Consider the following 21,057-nt stretch of genomic DNA (forward strand, 5'->3'; position numbering starts at 1 on the left):
AGAACAGTACACAGCATCAGGTGTGTGGTGGCAAAGGTAGCCTCAGAAACACTCAGAAATGGTTTATTACACTTGAACCGTGTTGTTCTACCTAGAATTTCCCATCAGGAAAAATACTTTGCCATCAAGAAAAGTATGCAAACTTTGGGCATTCCAAAAATCTTACATTTCCATGATTTTCCAGTAAATCCCTGGGAAATGTCATCCCACAATGTGCGCGTTCATCATGTTTACCAATGTTAAGCTTAGCTACCTACATCTAGTAGATATTTTACTCTATGATATTATTAACTATGTATTGGAAATATGGAAATAAATATAATTAATGGAAACACCCAGCAAAAGGAAAATAATAATTTTGAAGAGTGACAAAATGTACTTTTTTTCTTACAAATAAAAACATGTATTATTCTCTTTTTCTCTTCCAACTAAGGATTTGTTGAGAAAAAAGATAACTGTGATGTTTCTTATTCATAGCCTCATTAATAATCAAACAAATATTCTGTCAAAATAGATCATTGATAAATGTGACTTCAACCTTTTAACAAATTTACTTGAATCTGGAGGAAGTGCTGGAATTTGGATAGGCTTAGGAGATTCATCACCCAAAGAGACAGATGTCCAAAAAAATGTGTGATGTCCTAGGACTATCCTGAACTTTTTATCCCTTCCCAATTGTTTCATTTTAATTGACACAGATTATTAGAAACAAACTATTATTAGTGAAGAAGTAATTATGGACATAAGTTATCTGACATGCTCAATTGTTTTGGCTATGGAAAGAAATGCTCTATTTTAAAGTATGTGTTGGTGAGCTGGTTTGCAAAGGGAAAACTGTGTGCATGAAAATGTCAGTGAAACAAAGGATAAAATCTTCACTCTGACAGCTTTTTTACTGGTTAATGTGTCTCTCTGACAGATGCATGTATTGATCTGAGCTGGTTTTTTTTCTTTAATTTGGTTGATTGAAGCCATCTTTAAGTGCTTCTGTTATTTATGCTTACATCTAATTTCTAAAACAACTACCAGTTACTGAATAATAGAAGTGATGTAGTAAACAAACATAATAAAATATGTATTATTTTGCCAGTAATGTGCTCAAATAGATACCCAGATGGATGGCATCATATTTCCTATTCTTCATACCTGTGTACTCAGGTGGGCAAAGGCATGTGTAGTTATTAATTCCATCGACACATGTGGAATTATTTTCACAGTCATTATCTTCACAGTCATCAACATTGACCTCACAATTTTCTCCTTCAAATCCATCAGCACAAATACACCTGAAAACCACAGGAAGAAAGACAAGAAATAGAATCTTTTTGCTGCACTTTAAAGCCAGGCTGTCAAAATATTAAAAAAAAAAACAAGCACGAATACACTCATCAATTACAGAGCCTTTAACTGCAAGAAATTGATTTTTAAAATGCTTTGAACAGACATGTTGTAAGTTCAATTTAAGGTAATATCCAACAAACCAGAAAACATTAAAAAATAAAATTTATGCAGCTGCAAGATAGCAAATGGGTCCACGGTCTTAAAAGTCAATAAACCCAATATATTTGCAGGTCTCCTACACAGCCTCCATATGCTAAACTCAAATTGGTCTCTAGTGAAATAATCATGCTTTTCTTGAGAAGGAACTGGCTCTGATTTTAAAACTTATATCATCTGTTACTCTGTGTAATATCCTTGATGGTTTTTCTAACAGAAAGAAATTTAAAAACTAAATTCTGTCTTCCTTGTAATGATCAAAAGTGAATGTTTTCTTTAATTAAGTCTCAATAAAGATAACTTTTACCCTAGCATAAATCACTATATATTTAATCTTGAACAAGTATCGAAACAGTCTTTGAGTAAAGTCTAGATGAACAAAACAGACTTTTGTAACAGAAGTGAAGTATACTTCTTCTGAATTGTTATGTTTCTAATAAGCTTTAGCAGTAGATTAACATGTGTATGGGACATTATTAATTTCAATAAGAAATTCTTTCATAATTCATTAAGTACACCTGAAGTAATTGTACCATATGATTAAATAATTCAAGAGTAGAAATAATCACAGCATGTTTGTCTACTTATATGTGGGTTGGGAATGAGTCATTAAATTAATGTTTCATAGGGGCCCACATATTGTCATTATAACCTGTCTGTTAAAGCAATAAGCAAATCTGGGTGAATATAGGACTTTCAGGAGGTTATTATTTAGCTATTAATTAGCATAATTGAACCAACACACAGTCGTGCCCTCATCTGCCTTGATTAGTCATAATATTTTATGCACCTGCTCTTAAATTTTTCACTTTGGAGCCTCCTCAGCTGGGAATCCTGTAGCATCTCCATTTGTTTTTAATATTATAATCTCTGATTAGTACCAATACATTTTGTCCTTATTCTGATATTTCTTTTAAAATAATGCCCTGGGACTTAAAAAAAAGAAAATGTAGGTTGGTTTGATTGTTCTTGCTTTGATACCACAGACACAGGAGATGAGAAAGCCTAGTGACCTACCAGAATCCATCCCTTTCTCCTTCTTTTAAGTGGCAAGTTCCTCCATGTTTACATGGGTTGCTGATGCATGCATGAATTGGAATATCACAGTCTTGCCCCTGGAGAAAGAATGACCAAGTAAAGCTGAATGCAAACAATGTAGTTCTCAGCTCCAGAGAAAGCATGGTTGAATAAGGAAGGCATAGGAACGAAAGCAGTATTTCCAGGTTGTGGCTCCTTGAACAGCTTGTACTTACCTTGAAACCATATGGACAGGTACATCGGTAAAAGTCAACGGGATCATTGTTACAGGTGCCATCATTTTTACATGGATTTGATAAGCAGGGATTGCATTTAGCAAGAATAGTGACATCCACAGGACCTAAAAATTAATTGAAACATATAAAAATGGATGTTCTCTATTTATAGTTCACCTGCTCTTTAACATAATAGTGAATTTTGTATGAGATCATTGGTCTCATACATATAGGTGTTTCTTTTCTATGATGAAACAAAAAATCAGCAATGTCACAGCATATTCAAGCTTGCAATGGAAGTCTTTATCACTGGAGAGTATTATGAGACTTTCTGAACCAGTGGGACTCTGGGATCGTAGCTTAGGTCGTTAGTAGCCAATGTTACTATGATGCCCAAGCCACAGGATGAATCCTCTTAGAGAATGACTCATTTCTGTAGATACATTCCACGGCCACCACCTATATCTCCATCTTGGCCAGCTTCATGGGAGTGCATGCCACAGGTTCCAGAGAGAACTATGTGTATGGTGGTGAGTGTGGCTTTTATAAGTAGAACTCTATGACTGTAATTTAAAACACCATAAGACACACTTGCCCAGATAACATCACCTCAGTGTTGTTACTTTCTTGCAGGAGATACCAAAGAATGCTTTGAGTTTTCATTGTGGGGATGGAATCCAAGGCCTCACATATGCTAAGTGTGTGTCCTAACACTCAGTTACACCCAGAACCAGTGTTACTTTTATGGATATGGAAGTCAAAAGTATAGGCTGTATTATATTCTCTGTCTTATCCATTTGATTAAGTTATTACTTTGAGTGGCACAGTACTTGATGGATGAGGATTCCATATCTTGATCTCCAAGATTAAAATTCCATTGGCATGACCTCTATTTGCAGTCTCATATGATCCTATGTTAAATGAAAATTTAGCTGCAGCAATTTTTTATAAGTCTCACTTATTCATTGGTAAGTGACTAACAATTTGGACACTAAAATGTTCTCAATAATGTTATGTCTCACTCATGCTACTTTTTGCACTGTTGGTGAAAGATCACTAGCTTACCTATTGATAGCTGTGTCTGACTAGGACAGGAGCAGACTGACATCTTTTTACATATCAAATACAAGTATTTTACAGCATAAATATTCATTATAATTTTCCTGTCACCACCCCCTTGTAGCTCTTTATCTTCATGGGAACAATAAATGATAAACTAAATTCTATGTTTCATTACAAACTATTCCTCACAAAGTAATTTGGATAACTGTTACCAGAACAATTGCATAACATACTCTCAACCTCTACTATCACTGCTCTAATCTATGGAAACTTACTAACCAATTGCATGATTTATGCTCATATAAAATATTTTCCATAAACTGAGTCTATAAATTAGAACTTTGTGTAAGTTACATAACAATGAATTTACAGGGTGAACATAGAGAATTTATCTCTCTTCATAACCCTTACTTTGTAAAATATCAGTACTATTTCAAATTGTGCTTTTATATTAAAATCCATGAAATTATTCTGTATTATGCAGTTTTTCTACTTAGAAAACAAAATAAAGCAAAAAAACAAAAACTCTGTTAAAATAAGACTACATAGATTTTCCGGTTCTCTTCATTGTTTTGAAATGGATCCCAGCATGTGCGATGACTGTTAGTGGGAAGGGGAGGTGACTGCTCCCAGGGAACCTGGAAGTCACCAGGAGAGAAAATGTAAGTGTCAGCACCCCTTCCACTTTTTCTTGGTAATCAACTACCTAGTGCAATCTCTGAATCAGACGGCAGCTTAGATTTGCTAGGATTATTTCTGAAGTGAGTCTCATAGAAGTTAAACTTCTCACCTCCTCCAATTTATTCATTAAAGGCCCACATCCAGTTATTCAGTATATTGGACAAACCAGTGGTGTTGATTATCCAAAAACTTAATTAAATTAACACAAAACTTCAGAATGAAGGGCTTTGAGTTTGCTAAAGTCATACTTAGATTCATCACCAGGAAAGGAAATATCCAACCCACAGATCCTTCAGTTGGAGAAGAATGAAGAAGAATCTAATTTGGAACAAAGGTGTGGGCTGAAGAACTGAGAGTACACACCGTCACAGCGCAGGGCAGCACAACAAGGACGGCAAACACTCATCGGACTACTTCCAGAGGCATTGAGAAAAAATGCTTTGGGGGATTTCTGTATTCTCAGACATGTAAGAATCTGATTTGACTAAAAGAGCTCAGGGTTGGCACGACTAAATCCATTATGCAGAATATGAAATCCTTCAACAATTGTGTTTGAATATTTGGATGAGAAGCTAGAGGTTTTTTTTAGGGAAAAAACTGAGCGTATCTGAAGAACTTAACAGAGTATGTAATTAACAAAACTGCTAGACTCAAGTAGATGTTCCCTTTATCACGCACTCAAGACTTATTCAGTAAATGCTCACCAAACTATACTTGAGCTAAAAGGACTTTCTAGTTTCTCCCCTCCACCACAGAGACAAATTTTATACCCTGCATTGCTAATTTTTTGAAATTATTTTCATATCCAGAATTATATCTATAATTTTAAGGCATATATAAAGAGATTGTAGTCAATTTGTATATATTCAGCTTAGCTAGAAGAATCAAGATAATAAGCATTCTCGATCCACTAGTCTCTTCTGACAATTTCTTCAAATTACCATGCTGTTTTGTTGGCATTTGTTTTGGGTATGTGGCAAAGTATTGAGTTCTAACATCTGTCAGTAAGGTGGAGTACTACAGCTACCAACCTGCTATTCCTCCTCTTTCTTATTCTTCTTCTTTTGCAATAATGGGGATTGAACCCAGGACCTTCACGCTGAGCTTAATTCACAGCCCCCTTTATTTTTTGTTTGGCAACAGTCTTATTAAATTGCTAAGTTGCCTAAGCTCGGCTGAAGCTTGTGAACCTCTTGCTTCAGTCTCAAAGATCTGGGGTTGTAAGTGTGCACTACTACGCCTGGCTCCTGCTTCTTATACCCTTCTTTTAAAGTTAGCTCATCAAAGACAGCTTCTGGTTTCTAGAAATTATTTCCAGAGTTTGAATACATGAAGGGTAGTTCATATATTCATCTTACGTAAAAGTGTTTTTAAGTTATATAAATTTGAAACAGAAATATTCTCTGATATCTCCAAATGTGTTAAAATGATATAAATTTTCTTCCTATTTTATGTAGATGATAATTACACATACCTAAATTATTATACTATTATTTTTACATTTAGATTTTTTCTTTAAGTCTATTTATTTCTACATTAGAATCTACTGGGACTACATCTCTTGCATTTGGTTCTCTTTTCTCATTCCTCTTTACATTTACTTTTGCCTCTATTTTATTTTATATTTTTGTATTTGAATTTCAGTTTGTGATTTATTTTCTCAGACATCCTGTCCTAAAATCTTCAGATTCAAGGAGAATATTTTTACTATGTGTCTACAATAAGAAGATCATATCACAAGTTAAGGATCATTTTTCATAAAGCCACCATGAAATGGGTGAAGCATCAGCATAGCTCTCTAGGAGCAAAGTGATACTGGTAGAATTTTGTGTACTCAATTAGTCCCAAGTTTTAAAAAAATGTCCAGGAATAAGAATCAGAAAGGTCTTTTGCCATATCACATAGTGATCTTGGGCATTCAATCTGAAGACCATGAACTCACATTTGTTACTAGATTTGTCACACAAGGGTGTGGTGTTAAGATAATGGTAGTCACATCAATAGGTTGTTTTAAGCATTAAATGAGATATTTATGAATGTCAAGTAGGGAAGCTAGTGAGGTCAGACACAGAAACTTCATGAAGGACTGAGAGTCTTTTTTTCTGTTGTTTTGTTTTGTTTTGTTTTGTTTTTTCTGGTACCAGGAATTGAACTCACGACCTTGCACTTGCCAGGCAGGCGCTGTGCCACTGAGCTAAATCCCCAGCCCCTTTGATAGTCTTTACTAGACCTCCAAAGAGTGTTTTGCCTTAAAACAAAAGTGTTAAAAGAAGAAAGACAGTCTTTTGCTGATTTGTCCAAATTTTAATATAGACAAGGCAAATTAGAGATGGCCATTTATCTATCTATACAAAGTTCACTGATTACATTCTATACATGCTAGAAGATGATAAAATTTGGGGGAACCGAAGGGACCCTTTTGAAAACCATGCGGATCAGAAATGAGCATGAGAAGGTAATTACCTGGTGGGTAACATCACTCAGAGTTAGTGATTTTTTGCTGTTAAAGAATGCAACTCTGATTTGAGAACTAGGTGTGGACAACCAGCAGGCACTACAGAGTAAGAAGCAGGGGAAGTTCTCTTTGTTCTTGCATTGCTGCTTAGAGATTAACTGCAGTCTTCGAGACTCTCATTTTGAAAGCTAGCTGGTTCCAAGAAATGCTGAAGTATCACCAACAAATTGGCCCTCATGAGATGTGCACCACAGAGAAGAAAAGAAATCTTGCTTCAGAAAGGCAGATATTTACTACTGAAATAAAGGAAGCAAGTCTTGCCTAACTGGATTGATTTAAGGTTTGGGTTGAAGAAAGCCCTATAGTACCAGCTATGTGGGTGGAGGTGTGTTTAGCTTAATAATTCAAAGCGAAAATGAGAAGAAAGTTTGGTTAACAATCTGTCTTTGTCACTTACTTTAATCTTTAATGTAAGAACTGCTGGACCTCAAATCCATTAAAGCTTGCAGGCAGACTTGCTCACTTGACTCCAATCACTAGTTATGCACCTGACACCGATCCTGCCACCCACTGAGAATTAGATCTCACTTTGATTTATTACCAAAAGCTCCAGACAAAAATTTCTAACTTACACCAGAGCCTGCCTTCATTCTGGCATCCCTTGGAAACATGAATCCAATAACAAAATCCTCGAACATTGCCCTTGTATAAAGGCACAGGCACATTAAAGACAGCTCTAGGAACGTGTAGGCGATGTTTGTTGTGAGGCATAATGAACTAAAAGGAGGGTTTTATTTAAACCGTGATTCTCATGCTATGACTGCATTGCTTAAGCATTAATACCAAGGGTATATTTGTTAACAGTGCATCATCAAATCATTCATTTATCAAGTATTTATGGAGGCTCTACATTGTGTCAGGCAGTAGGATAAATTTTAGGCTATCAAAGCAAAGGGAAATGCCTGACTTTCTGGAAACCCAGTTCAGTGGTAGAGACACACATACACCTATAAATGATAAGTATCTTTGGAGAATGGGAATGCATATGTTGAAAGGCATGTTTTAAGTTCCTACAAACATTAATGGGGAGCAATTTAAGTGACTGGAAATATGAATTTGAAGTTGATATTTTTTCCCTTGGCTACTGGGCAAATCATAATCTCTTATTTTTTTTAGATTTCTGGGTAATTTCTTTCTTTTTTATTTTAAAGAATAGAAAAATAAACTAACACAATGGTATAAAATTTCAAAATAAGATTGTAGGAGAGTAACAATGGTTAGTGCTTGTGTATTGTTATCTTCAAAGTAGTTGCTCATATTAAAGATATAGGCGTGAAAAACTGATCAAACAACATAGGCATAAAGCTTTCCTTTCCATGAGCTAATAGCAATTAGCTGTACAACTAACTTAACTATCTTGTGTGTATATGTCTACATCTATGTGTGTGTATATATATAGATGTTTATCTATATCTATATATCTATCTATATCTATAGCTATGTAGATATTTTTTTCCTTTTCCCTTCCTTCTTTTCTCCTTTCTCCTATTCTGTAGTCTTCTTAAATCAAGACTATTTCAAAGTTGTATGTTAGTGAGATTAAATCTGAAAGTGTAAAAAGAATTTGATTGGGTTCTAAGTATTACTTCAAAATTGATCCAGCAAGTAAATTATTCATTACTTCTCATTTGGGATAAATTATTTAATCATCTTCACATCCAGTTAAATGACCAAGGATAATATTAGTCAACAATTTTGAGACACAAAACAAAAAGATCTCACTCAAGCCTGCCAAAAATTTCCCCAAAAAGATGTTGCTCTTGCTAAGGAAACCAATAATATTTTAGTGTCATTCCTGAGAGACAGGGAATTTCACCAGGAATTCTAGAATCCACAGGATTCTTTATATAAATGAGAGAAAGAGCACAAACAAGGGGTGGTGACTGTTACTCATTTTAGGAATCACAAAGTTTCCAGGCAATGTTCAGTCTTTGAAATGCTTATGCATTTAATGAATTTCTGACACATGAAAAAAGTGAACAATTTAGTTGTCTGTATAGCTAACTCTCACTAGACCAGGAGAATAAAAAGAAAATATTAAAAGTTAACAGTGTTCTATGTCCTTTGATATTTTTCTCAATCTTATAACTTTTTTCTTGAGGAAAAAATTAAAATTTATTGAAATACAGCTAAGTAAACATGTCTTTAAATAAATAACACTTGCCACAGTAGTTTGAAATTACATTCTGACAGTTTGCGGTTTTTTTACTTACATGTATTTGATAAAAACACACACACATTGCACCACGCACATAACCGTGGGCTAAGTTAAATTAAAATTAGAAAATATCAAGTGATAAAATATTTATAGAAACATCATGTTACTGCTTTCAGACTGGCAAATTTTCAGTCTGAATTGTCATAAAGCATTTTCATAAAGCACGCATGTTCAACACCACAGAACTCAGGAGATTTCCTGAATGAATTATTTTAATTAATAAATTAGACTTTTGCCTTCCACCAATCTATTTCTTAAGAGCAAATAGTTGTTGTAACACATTGGAAGACAGTTTAAAACTTGTGAATTCTCAGTATATTTCCAGAATACAGCAGCAAATTTATTAACATTGATAATTTGTTTAGGAAATTCTTTACTGCAAATTCTAAAGTGAATTTTTTCAGTAAGCTTTAGAGTCAGATTCAGGGTTCAGATTTGTTTCTCTCATTCAGGAGCAGAGTGATTTTGAGTAAATTATTTTGTCACTTTAAGTACAATGGTTTCATCTCTCAAATGGGGAAGTGATGTTTCTTACATAGGAACAACGTGAAGATTAAAAGATTAAATTTCAGATAAAGCACTCAGCATAAGGAAAAGTTCTCACAAACGAAGTGAGCGATCGCTGTTTCTGTAGTAAAAATGGGGTACTGGCAAATTTTCAGTTTGATCATCACAAATCTTGAACTAGCAAGGGATTAATAAGACAATGAAACTTCACAATATTTTGACCAACTCTGACACCAATGCAAAAAGCATTATGAATCTCAGAACTTGCTATCTTTCTAAAATTATATTAAGGTATAGAAAAATTGAATAAATCCTCAGGTCTGCTGAATGCTACTGCAGTATATTTTCTTGACTCTCAGATGTGTAAACTGGCAACACCAGTGTTCTTTGCCACTCAATTTAAAGTATACTTTGAAAATATGCGGTCTATTGATTTGATAAGGACATGAGCATTAAACCAAATAGTCAAGATTTAGCTGACGGATCCAGGGCTTTCCATCATCTATCGATTAATAAGTCTCAGCTCGGTGTGAATCCCCTCCCATGGATTTTGCTCCTGTGCTTTTGTCCACCTGGTGAAATATCCTCACACTTGTCGGTTTGTCTGCACAGGTGGTTCCGACACACTTGCAATTAAATCTTCCACGAGATTTAATTCTATCACACAAGTGGGTAGCCGTGAGTCTCATGTGGATATTTTAAGTGTAGATTTAAATAAAATGGAAAATGCATTTCTTTTATCATGCTAGCCACATGCTAGCTGCTCAATAACTACATGTGCCTCGGGGCTACTATATTAGATAGTGAAGACAAACAACATTTCCCTCATTGCAGAAAGTGGTAGAGAGCAGGGCTGATAAGGACCAATTTCTCAGGCTTATTTCCATTGACACCACATTAAGTACACAAGATGTTACAGTCATTCAGTGAAAGTACAGGTACAATTAATTAGGGGAATCATTAATTAAATACAAAAGCATGCGCTGTGTGTATGCTGGACTTCGGAGACTATCAAATACATTAATGCCAACTATGGTGTTCTCAGAGTGAAATATAAGGATGCAACTTTTCAAAACTGTGTCATAATTTTTTAAAGAAACCACAGAAAAACAAAGGAAGAAAAGAAGAGTTGAAAGGCCACAAGAAAGAAAAATATCAAAAGAAAGAAATAGCTCTGAGGAACTGTGAAGTTAAGAAATACAATCAAGCACCGTCATTCTTGAAAATGAAGTAAGGGGAAGCCTGGGCACAGAGAGGCATAACAGAATCGATTTGTAATTTCTCAGCTTCCCCATGTAATCTGCCGGATAACATGCTTAAAAATGAGATTTTATGCTACTTTCCTCTTCCCTACCACCCCTTTGACAATCTTTTCTCTCCCACTTCACATCTCAGTCCCCCCAAAACGGAGCATGGTGCACTGCCCCCAGGAAACATCTAGGATTATAAAATTTGAAATAGCTGTTATTTATGAAGTTCTTGTAATCAGTACACATAATTGCGTAAAAACACTGCATAAAAGTTTACCTTTAATTTCTAATAAAAATATTTTGAAAACATGTAAATATTTGTGCTGTTTTATTTAATGATGCCATAGTATTGATGAGAATAATTCAATTTAGAGGGAAATGTAAACACTTATATACCTTTGACAGCAGGAAATTTTTAAAAATCCATTGTAATATTTAATTTTGTATATCAAAGAGCCATACAATTCTATTCTAGAAATAGAGAACTCAAGAAAAAATACAAAAGTTTTTGGGAGTAGAACAATGTAATATATTAAGGAGGATCTTGATTTTGTTTCTTTTAACATTAGATGTAGTATTAAGGTGCCATCAAATACACTTAAAAGATCAGCAGAAGAAGTGGGTTTTAAAATGTTATATTTACAATGCTCTGCAATTACAGTGCTTTTGCAAATATTTATAGCTATGAAAATAAGCATTAGAAATGTCAATCTTAAGATGAGTGAGACCATATAGGTTTTTGAAAATTTCTTCTTTGTCAACAAATCACAGTGTCAAGCATCATTTTTTTGGGAGCTTGGTGTTCTGAAATGATGTAGTACAATTAAATGTTAATCTATATTGAGTTCTTGCTGAGGGTATGCCCTGTGTATATCACTTCATTCAATTTTAATAGAACACTTTCAGGTTGATATTTCTGTTTCTATCTGAGAAACTTGAGACACAGACTGCTTAAGTGATTAATTTAGTGTTACTGGAGTCCTAGAAAATGAAATGAGGATTTAAGCCAATCTAACACGGAGTGCAGAGAACATGTTATAGTCAATCCACTGTACAGTGTGACCTACTTCAATATGTCTTCTCCATGTAAATGTTCAGCTATTGAAAGTTGATTTTTTAGCCATGTTAGCAACTCTTGGAAGGGAAGACCATGGCTTATTTCTCTCTGTGGTCTACAATGCATAAGATTTAGTTTTACATATAAAACATGCTTATTCAACTTTTTTTTTTTTTCTGGTACCGGGAGTCAAACTCACTACCTCGTGCTTGCCAGGCAAGCACTGTGCTGCTGAGCTAAATCCCCAGCCCCTTATTCAACATTTGATGATTATATATTTAAAAATTTCAAGAAATCTTCTCCTCCACTTAATTTTCACTGGCTCTCTTAATTCATCTATGATTTCAGAATAATGATACCCTCTATCTCATTTCATGGAAGAAACCTAAATTCATTTGTTTGTCCGCACAAAATAGAAAGATACGCAAAATAAGTTCAGTTGTGCTATATCTAGGTGGTGTGATTAAGGGTTAATTTTATTTCTCCTTGCAGAAATAAAATGTTTCTTGTTTACATTTTCCAATTCGAGTTAAGATTTTTTTCCTATTCGATTTTTTCCATGGATTACACTTGTAATAAGAGAGGAAAATGATATTGTTAGGAAGTTACTATTCAGAAGTCATAACTACATCAAAGGGAAAAGGAAGGGAAACAAGTCAGGAAGAAGAACATCAACACAGGGGGTCCACAGCGTGGGGGGCCAGGCAGAGGTTTGGCTGGATCACAGGGGAGCCCAAGGCTCCTTACCTGGCATCAGGAAGCCACAGGGCCCCGGCAACCCTGAGGGCAGGACATGATCAGACAAGGCAAAAGCAAAACATTGTACTTGTTAGAAGATGTGAACGGAATGTTCAGGAATTGTATTCTCTGCATTTTCAAGAAAACTTAGTCATTTCCAACTAATCAGTTTTAGATTTTACTTGAAAAGCTTAACTTTTTCCTTGTGCATCTCGGGTAACTTCTCTGCCTCCATCAAGGACAGGTGGAAAAGGAATCATTTGGGGGAGGCTTCCCCATGATATCTTTAAAGTCTAGCATGAAATAGTTGTTCATCTCTTTTCTTTTTTAATTAGCTATATATATATATATATATATTTTTTTTTTCCGGTACTGGGAATCGAACTCATGACCTCGCGCTTGCAAGGCAGACACTGTGCTGCTGAACTAAATCCCCAGCCCCCTAGTTAGCTATATTTTAAAAAGAAGTACAAATGATTACATCATACCTTGACATAGAAACTTTTTTGAAGGAGTTGTGAGTAACAGCTTATCGGCCATTTCTCCAGGACCAGCGCAGCGAGCAATTCCCGGTTCCTTATACTCTGACTTCACCCAGTCAGATAGCCACTGCATGTTGCAGTCACAGTACAGAGGGTTGGCTCCAATTGCTCTGGAAAAACACCACAGAAGCACACACACATATACACACACAAGTACAAACGGATTGTTATTTCCTAGGGGAACAGAATTCAAAGAGATGCTCAATAGAAAATCCCTATGGACTTACTGATAACAGCTGAGAATAAAATGGAAACATTGGCAATTCCTTGATTTATGTACAGAGCAGATTTAGTGAGTTGTCACAGCTTTTAACGCTAGCCTTGTTTTCCGAAGGTGTTCTCATACTTACAGAGGAGGTCTATGTTGGATTTAAAGACACCCTAGGGCAAACTAACAATTCTTGGAGGGATCAATTATTTCCTGAGAATGCAATCACTGAGTAAGGTTCCTAGGATTCGAATATGAAAAAGCATTATTTTTTAACTCCAAAAATTCCTTCTTGCTGAAGAGATTAGCATATAGTCATTCACAAATAATTTTCATCAGAAATAAGTACTAATGGATGTATTTACCAGGTGCCTCAAAAAAATAACTTTTGGCAAAGCTGGGCTGGTGGTTAAGAAAGCCTAAGTTTTCTTAGGTAGAGTTAAGTATAAAAGGGATAGTTAGAGTTAAGATGAAAAGGTTGACATGGAACTTGCACGTGAACAGCTAGTAAATAAAAAGGCACAGAGGTAAAAAAAAATGGCATGAACTAATAAAGATACATAAAGCTAGTTTACTAGAGCTGATATGCACATTTACCAGTTTGTCATTTTACAGTCTTTCATTTCAGAACTTTGCATCATAAGCAATACTAGTGATAGAAAAGTAATCAAGGTAATAGCAAATATTTATGACATCATTTTTATCTGCAAGAGTTGAACTATGCCATTTACAAGGGTTATCTCATTATGTTTGAAATATCAACTCCATGAAGTCAGTATTATGAACAATCTAATTTGAAGATAAAGAAACTGAATCAAGAGAATTTAATTATAATTTAACAAATTTGCAAAGCTTGGGCACAAGAAATATATGCCTAAAGTAGCATTTTAAAACTTACTAATTTTGATTAACAATCAACATCTGATTAGTAATGCCTCTAGGGCTGCAGTCTAGAAACATATTTAATGTTATTCTTTCATTAGGTAACCCTGAAAATATACTTAAAAATCACAATACTTAATAGTTAGCAATTTTAGTTCTCAATTTTAACCAAGAATTGAAGTTTAAAAACTGTTGTGCTCATATGCACGTGAGAGTCAAATACCCCTAAATTAAAGATGATCAAAATAATGTTCTTTTGAGCCATCTGACCTTATCTCTACTAACATTTACTGTCTTTATTGTGATGGAGGAACAGAGAAAGAAGGAACGCAGCAGAGCTCTATAGGACCTAAGGCATAAAAGACAAATGCATGAATAAAATAGAAAGTAGAACAGACCATACAACAGAGAGGATTCCCAGTTGTACTCTGTTGAGGGAGGGCGGGTAGTCATACAAAGGAAAGGTTTACTTAGGTCAAGCAGCCCTTTTCCTGTGTAGCCTTCCCTGATTGATGACCTTAACTCCAGTAGGCCCTCCACTCCTTCTTCTGTAGTGCCTTCTTTACTAGAGAGTGAAGCAGCACTGCACCCTGAGCAAAGGGCTTTATTCATTGTATTTTATACAAATGGAAGCCATGTTGGCTTTTAATTAGATGCTGGTGCTGAAAGACAAGAACATGAGGGCCTTGCTCTAGGACTTAGTAGTCTGATGGGAGAAACATGAGCACTAGGCACCCAGTCTGATGGGTGGATGTATACAAACCCACACAGAGAATAGAGCTCCCGTAAGGCAGATGTAGTTGTAACATGTTTGACTACTGGATCCTATTCCACAAACCACTTCCCTTTCTCCGTTTTCTAAATTTCTCATCTTATTGGTGTTTGTGTGATTTGGAAGGGGTCCTAAGCCATGAAGGAACCCACCAGGGGACCTCTGCTTTGGGAACAGTGACATTTATATTTAGGCAGAAGCAGACAACTGCCGAATGCCAAACCCTGTCATTCATGGAGACTTTGGATCCGGGGTCAATCCATAAATTTCCTTCTAGATTTGCCATGATCTTAGTAACAATGAGATAATTCTGTTCCATACAAATAAGCTTTTGAGCAATGATTAGCACGTATATTTTAATTGATTGTTGGTACAGTGGGCTGCTATGAAAGAAGACACAAGCAAGCCATGGCTGGTGGTGCATGCTTGTAAATCTCAGCCTTAAGGGAGGTTGAGGCAGGAGGATTTCAAATTTGGGCTGAGCTTGGACGTCTTAGTGAGATCCTATCTCTAGACAAAAACTAAAGCAAAACAAGGTAGAGATGTAGCTCAGTGTGATGGCCCTGGGTTCAATGCCCGGTATAAGAAAAGAAAAATGAAAACAAGCACAAGCTGTTTCCCACCACCAGACTACAAAGTTTTAAACTATACCAAGTGTACTTTTGCATGGATCATAGTCAATTCTAAGTAATATTGGCTAAAGAAATGAATCCACCCTAAGCACATCATGGTAGGCTTCTTAGTGGAGAGGATATTGGGATGTGACTCAGAAAAGTAGGGTTGGGCCAGATGAAATTGAAGAGGACCCAATAGTCTAAAAGCAGAGAACAATGACAAAAAGGCTGGAGAGTTCAGGGACCCAGGTATGTATACAAGATACTTTTAGATAAGGAAAGAGAACCCAGTTAATGAGAGTAAAGGACAAAAGGGTGAATTAAGGCTGTCTGCTAGAAAGCATCATATCCAGGTTAAAATCTTTACTTTCTTTTTTAAAGATGAAACCAGACACAGTTTCTGATGTTACAATAAAAGGTATCATAGAAGTCTTTTCCATCTTCACTTAGTAGGAAGCATCTCACCCTCCACATGTCCATACTCACGAGCTAGGTACTCACAGGTGTGACAGCGCAGAAAGGTCATTGAAAGCACCTTCGGGCACAACAGAGATGTCATTTCCATGTAAAGAGCTGAAAGCAAGAAAACACAACATGAAATTTCCTATTTCAAAGAACTCAGAGGAACTCCCATGCATTCATCAGATTTTCATTAATGATAAGCATTTTAAGTTAGGGCAGAAAAGGGTAAATTCAGTTAATAGCATCAGTACAATAGAATATATATTTAGAAAAGAAGAAAACTAGTTCCAATGTTCTCATTTCACATGTCTATCCAAAATAAATTCCAGACTGAGAGTTAAATATAAAAATAAAACTAACAATCTATTAAAGAAAATGCACTCTTTGGTAGAATTCTGAGGCAGGAAAATCTTTTCAAAGCATGATCTAAGTTCCAGAAATCATAAAGGAAAAGAATGGTGAATTTTTGACAATACAATGTATTCATATAGCAGCAATTCTTTCATAGAACAGAATGGGGAATATTTGCAACAGTATACATCACAAGGATTACTTTCTTTATAAAAATACCTAAAAGACGTGGTTACATAGTAAATGTATATAGTCATCTAAATTAAAAATGAAGAGACAAATTACCTAATAGAAAATGGGAAAACAATAGCTGGGGCTTCATTTAGAAAAAGAAGCACAGATGCTCAATGAACAAAACATACCTCACTGGTCTCGTAATTAAAAATGGAAATTAGGACTAGAAAATAATTTTAAATCTGTCACATGGAGAAAAATTAAAGGGCTCATAATATTCAGTGGTTGCAAGACTGCTTTCAAAAAGGTATTGTACTAAACAACTGATGGTAAAATTTGCAAATTGGGAAAATCTGATTTGGGAGGTAAATCCACACTTAATTTGGGTATCCTCCCAACATACTTGACTGTACCTTCCTACCCTGTCATTGCAAAATGCTAGTATATTTGCACCAAGGTAAATGCATAGAATGTTTCTCAGCACACTGTATAGAATAATGAAAACCTGTAACAAAAGCACGTTATAATAAACATGGGGCTGATTACCTAAACTATGGTTCTTCTGACCTATGGAATACTGGGTACCAGTTAAACAGTTGTGTGATATTTCTATATCACAGAAAGGGAACAGGGTATAGCACATGTTAAGAATGAAAATAGCTAATGCTCTTACTTATGAACTTTAAGTGTTATATAGCTATGTGAACACTTCCGGTATAGAAACAAAAGCAATGCATATAAAAACAGTAAAGCAAATCAAACAGTTTTAATTTTCATTACAGGGTATGGGAGTGAGATTGATCATATTTTGTTTCAAATAGAGCACATTAAACAATAACAGTGTACTTATATACTGTGCAATTTCTAAAGAAATTGCTTTCTAGGGGCTGGGGATTTAGTTCAGTGGCACAGCGCTTGTCTGGCAAGCGCAAGGTTGTGAGTTCAATTCCTGCTACTGGAAAAAAAAAACAAAAAACCAACCCCCACCCAAAAAAACCCCCCAGAAAAACAGAAATTGCTTTCTTGTTTTTAAAAATTAATTAGAGACATATAAAACATGATTTAAAGTAACATAATATCAAATAAATGATACAGCAGCAACAAATATTACAAAAGGTAGAAAAACATTGTCCCCTACAAAGCTGCTGAACAGTGATATAGTAAGATACAATTTTCCTGTTTCTAAGTTTATGTGAATCCTAATACATATATTTGAAAATAGCCAATAATCAACAAAGCAGTGATATCATAGAAAGATGTCTCAATAATTTGATCCCTGAGAGGAGAGGCAATTTTTCTACATGGAATGCTTACAGTAGTCGAAGAGACTTCAATCCATCGAAGGTTCGAGGTGGAATACATCTCAGACGGTTGTAACTAAGAATTCTGAAACCATATGTGATCATTTTATTCAGGCATCCAATAATATCTAAATGTCACTTAAAAGTAAAGCAGTTAAGAAATGGCCATCTGAACACTGTCTAGACTGAGAGTATTTACATTGTGTACATTATTTACCTTAGTTTTGTCTCCCTGATAAAACATATTTCTTTCCTAAATAAAATTTAGAATGTTTCCCACTTCCTACCTTTGCCCTAACCACTCCCGTCCTAAGATACCATTCCCCAGAAATCCATCTGAAGGATCTCCCCTAATCCTTTAGAGTCTCCCCTCACCCCAACACAAAAATAAATTACTGTTTTCTTTTATAGAATCCAACACTATCTGGTGTCTTCGCTCATTTAGTGACACTGTTTCTCCCAGCGGAATCTGCACTCGCTGAGGGCAGAGACCACCTCCTTTAGCAGAAACTAAGTGTGTATAGTAAGTGTGTTTTGCACTGCAAATGATTGTAGAGCTAGTGTCTCTTTCACACTTACAAGGTGAGGAGCTGAGTCATGTTGCTGAAGCTCTGATTGGAGAGGGTGCTTATTCGGTTGTTACTTAAGTCTCTGAAAAAGAAGAAGAAAGACATGGAGTCTACTATTAACCAAAATAAAAGTGCTACTTAGACAAGAGTCTTTTTGTTCAGAGTTACAGAAGTATTTTCAGCACTTAGCTATGAAATGAAAAAAGGCAAACCTGCATTGGTCTCCAGAATAGATTGCATTGTTATTTATATTTATTCACATTATACCCGACACCGTACCCCCTGTTTCAGTCAGATGTCTTGTTCTAGTCCATGAAGTGTGGGCACAATGGATATTCTCATTTCAGAATGGAAGCTTCCTAGGGAAGTGTCACCAATTGCTCTGTTCCTCCACCCACAAGACCTGAGCTGATCCACAGAGAGCTTTCTCAGAGCAGACCCGCGATAAGTATATTTTGTGGATGAGAAAGAAGCCTTTGTTCTTGAGAATCCCATTAGATCCACACACTACATTCTTGGTGATACCTATGCTCACTAACACACATACTCAAATCTGAGAACTGAAGGAGCTCCTGATTTCATTATGCACGTTACTATTAAAAACACCCGTGCTTCTGCCCTTGGATAAGTCACTGCACACAGTAGGCCATCAATAATTGTTTACTTCATGAATAATTCAGCAATGTTGAATTTTTATCAGTGCAATAGTTTTCTGACTATGGCACAATTTATCTTCCACGTATGTGATATTACTTTCACCATATAGACAAATCTATATTTTCTCTCTCACACACACATATATATATTCATTAATAATTATTTCACTATTCTTACAAAGAAAATCCAAAACATGAATGAATGGAAGAGTCAGAGGAGACTAAAGTTACTCATTATGGGTTAAAATATCAACATGTCAGTAAAGAGGACACAGAATTGTGAGAATTATAGGAAATTTAAAAAAAAACTTTATAATTCAAATTTTTAACTTCTCCAATACTGTATCTAAATTTTTAAAAAGAAATGCTTCTATTTTAGCAGAAGACATTTGTATGAGTCACTGGTAAAACTAATTATGGATCCACAAATTTCATTTCTTATTTCTAATTGGTTTGAAATAATCACACGCTATCCCAGAAACAGAAAAAATATACCAAATCAATTCTTGCTATCAAATAAATAACTAGGGGCAGAAGAAGGCATGTTAGAAGTTCTGTGTTTTAAAATTAACCATTTGTTATTTATATAGTTCCATCCTTCCTACTGACTGTTTGCTCATATTTTAGGGAAAATTGAGAGATGAAAAGCAGATGAACTGACCTCAAAACCTAGGAAAAGTTTAAACTGGGGCAGGTAATATTTTCTGCTCTTGCAGGTTTTAGAACTCACTAATTAGAAATAAACTTAGTTATTCTAAGAACTCAACAGCTCTGCCTCCAACACTAGCCACATTTACTGTGAAATGAAATAAACTAATGATACAGTATTTTCTATTAACATCTATCACAGTTTTACTGATTTTTATGTGTTTGCAGTTTTACCAACTACTCTAAAATGTGACATTATATATAACAAGATTAAAGCTATCTTAAAATATTACACACATAACCAGATTGAAATGTTTGCACATTTAAATACCTTCTTGTATTTATAACTGGCAGATGGACATGGATTGTTTACATTAAAGAAAAAAAGACATTATTTTAAGAGGACAGCAAACTAAACTTTAAAAAATTAAATATTTTGAAACTTGTATCACAATGTCATCACTTTAGTTTATTTATATCTAGAATAAACATATATGGATTTTGTGCAATAAATTTTAATTCTTATAGCCATAGATTATTTTACACTGCTTTACAGTGTATGGAAACTTAATATATTAAACTTAATATGTTTTTAGTAAAGTTCTGAAATCAAGAACAGATATTGTTTTCTTTCCTTAGTTTAACATCAAGTAGATTATTTTCTTAGTAGGTATATCCAGTTTTACTGTTTTCATAACTTTTGACTAGGTAGCTTTCATCTTATTTGTCTTTTGCTAAATAAAGGGGATCTTTTCTGAGACATTCTTCTGCCTGACTGATATTCAGTGAAGATGTGCCTAGTGATCCAGAGCCACAGGGATCATGGAGGGAAGCATCTCACTGTAAATGATTTATATCATCTGAAAGGCTCACTAAATCCTCTGCTCCTTGCTTCCCATTTGTATGAAACAGAATAAGTTAAAGGTAGAGAAATATATTACTCACATAAGTGTTAAATGCTTGTAGTTAGATAGTTCTTTGGGAACCAGAGTAAATTGGTTCCCATCCAAATACCTAAAAATAAGGAAACAACATTACATTTTTGTCAAGTAAGAATAGAGAATCCTACATAAATGAGCAATATTTTACTTCTACTGAAA

The 21,057-nt window shown here is 35.0% G+C and overlaps 1 protein-coding gene across 4 annotated transcripts in view; it reads right to left on the reverse strand.

Moving 5' to 3' along the window:
• The window catches only part of Slit2 (slit guidance ligand 2), a 331,184-nt gene that overhangs the window by 44,155 nt on the left and 265,972 nt on the right, over positions 1–21,057 (reverse strand). For all 4 annotated transcript variants that reach the window (XM_005402479.2, XM_005402476.2, XM_005402478.2 and 1 more), the window contains 8 exons: positions 20,903–20,971; positions 18,664–18,735; positions 18,098–18,169; positions 16,298–16,369; positions 13,267–13,430; positions 2,751–2,875; positions 2,515–2,612; positions 1,147–1,286 (listed from right to left, as the gene is read on the reverse strand). In XM_005402479.2, coding sequence (XP_005402536.1) covers positions 1,147–1,286; positions 2,515–2,612; positions 2,751–2,875; positions 13,267–13,430; positions 16,298–16,369; positions 18,098–18,169; positions 18,664–18,735; positions 20,903–20,971 — 812 coding nt within the window. The remainder of the gene's footprint in view (positions 1–1,146; positions 1,287–2,514; positions 2,613–2,750; positions 2,876–13,266; positions 13,431–16,297; positions 16,370–18,097; positions 18,170–18,663; positions 18,736–20,902; positions 20,972–21,057) is intronic.

The sequence above is a fragment of the Chinchilla lanigera genome, unplaced genomic scaffold (assembly GCF_000276665.1).
Source record: "Chinchilla lanigera isolate Chin_1 unplaced genomic scaffold, ChiLan1.0 scaffold00079, whole genome shotgun sequence".
In the NCBI taxonomy this organism is placed as follows: Eukaryota; Metazoa; Chordata; class Mammalia; order Rodentia; family Chinchillidae; genus Chinchilla; species Chinchilla lanigera.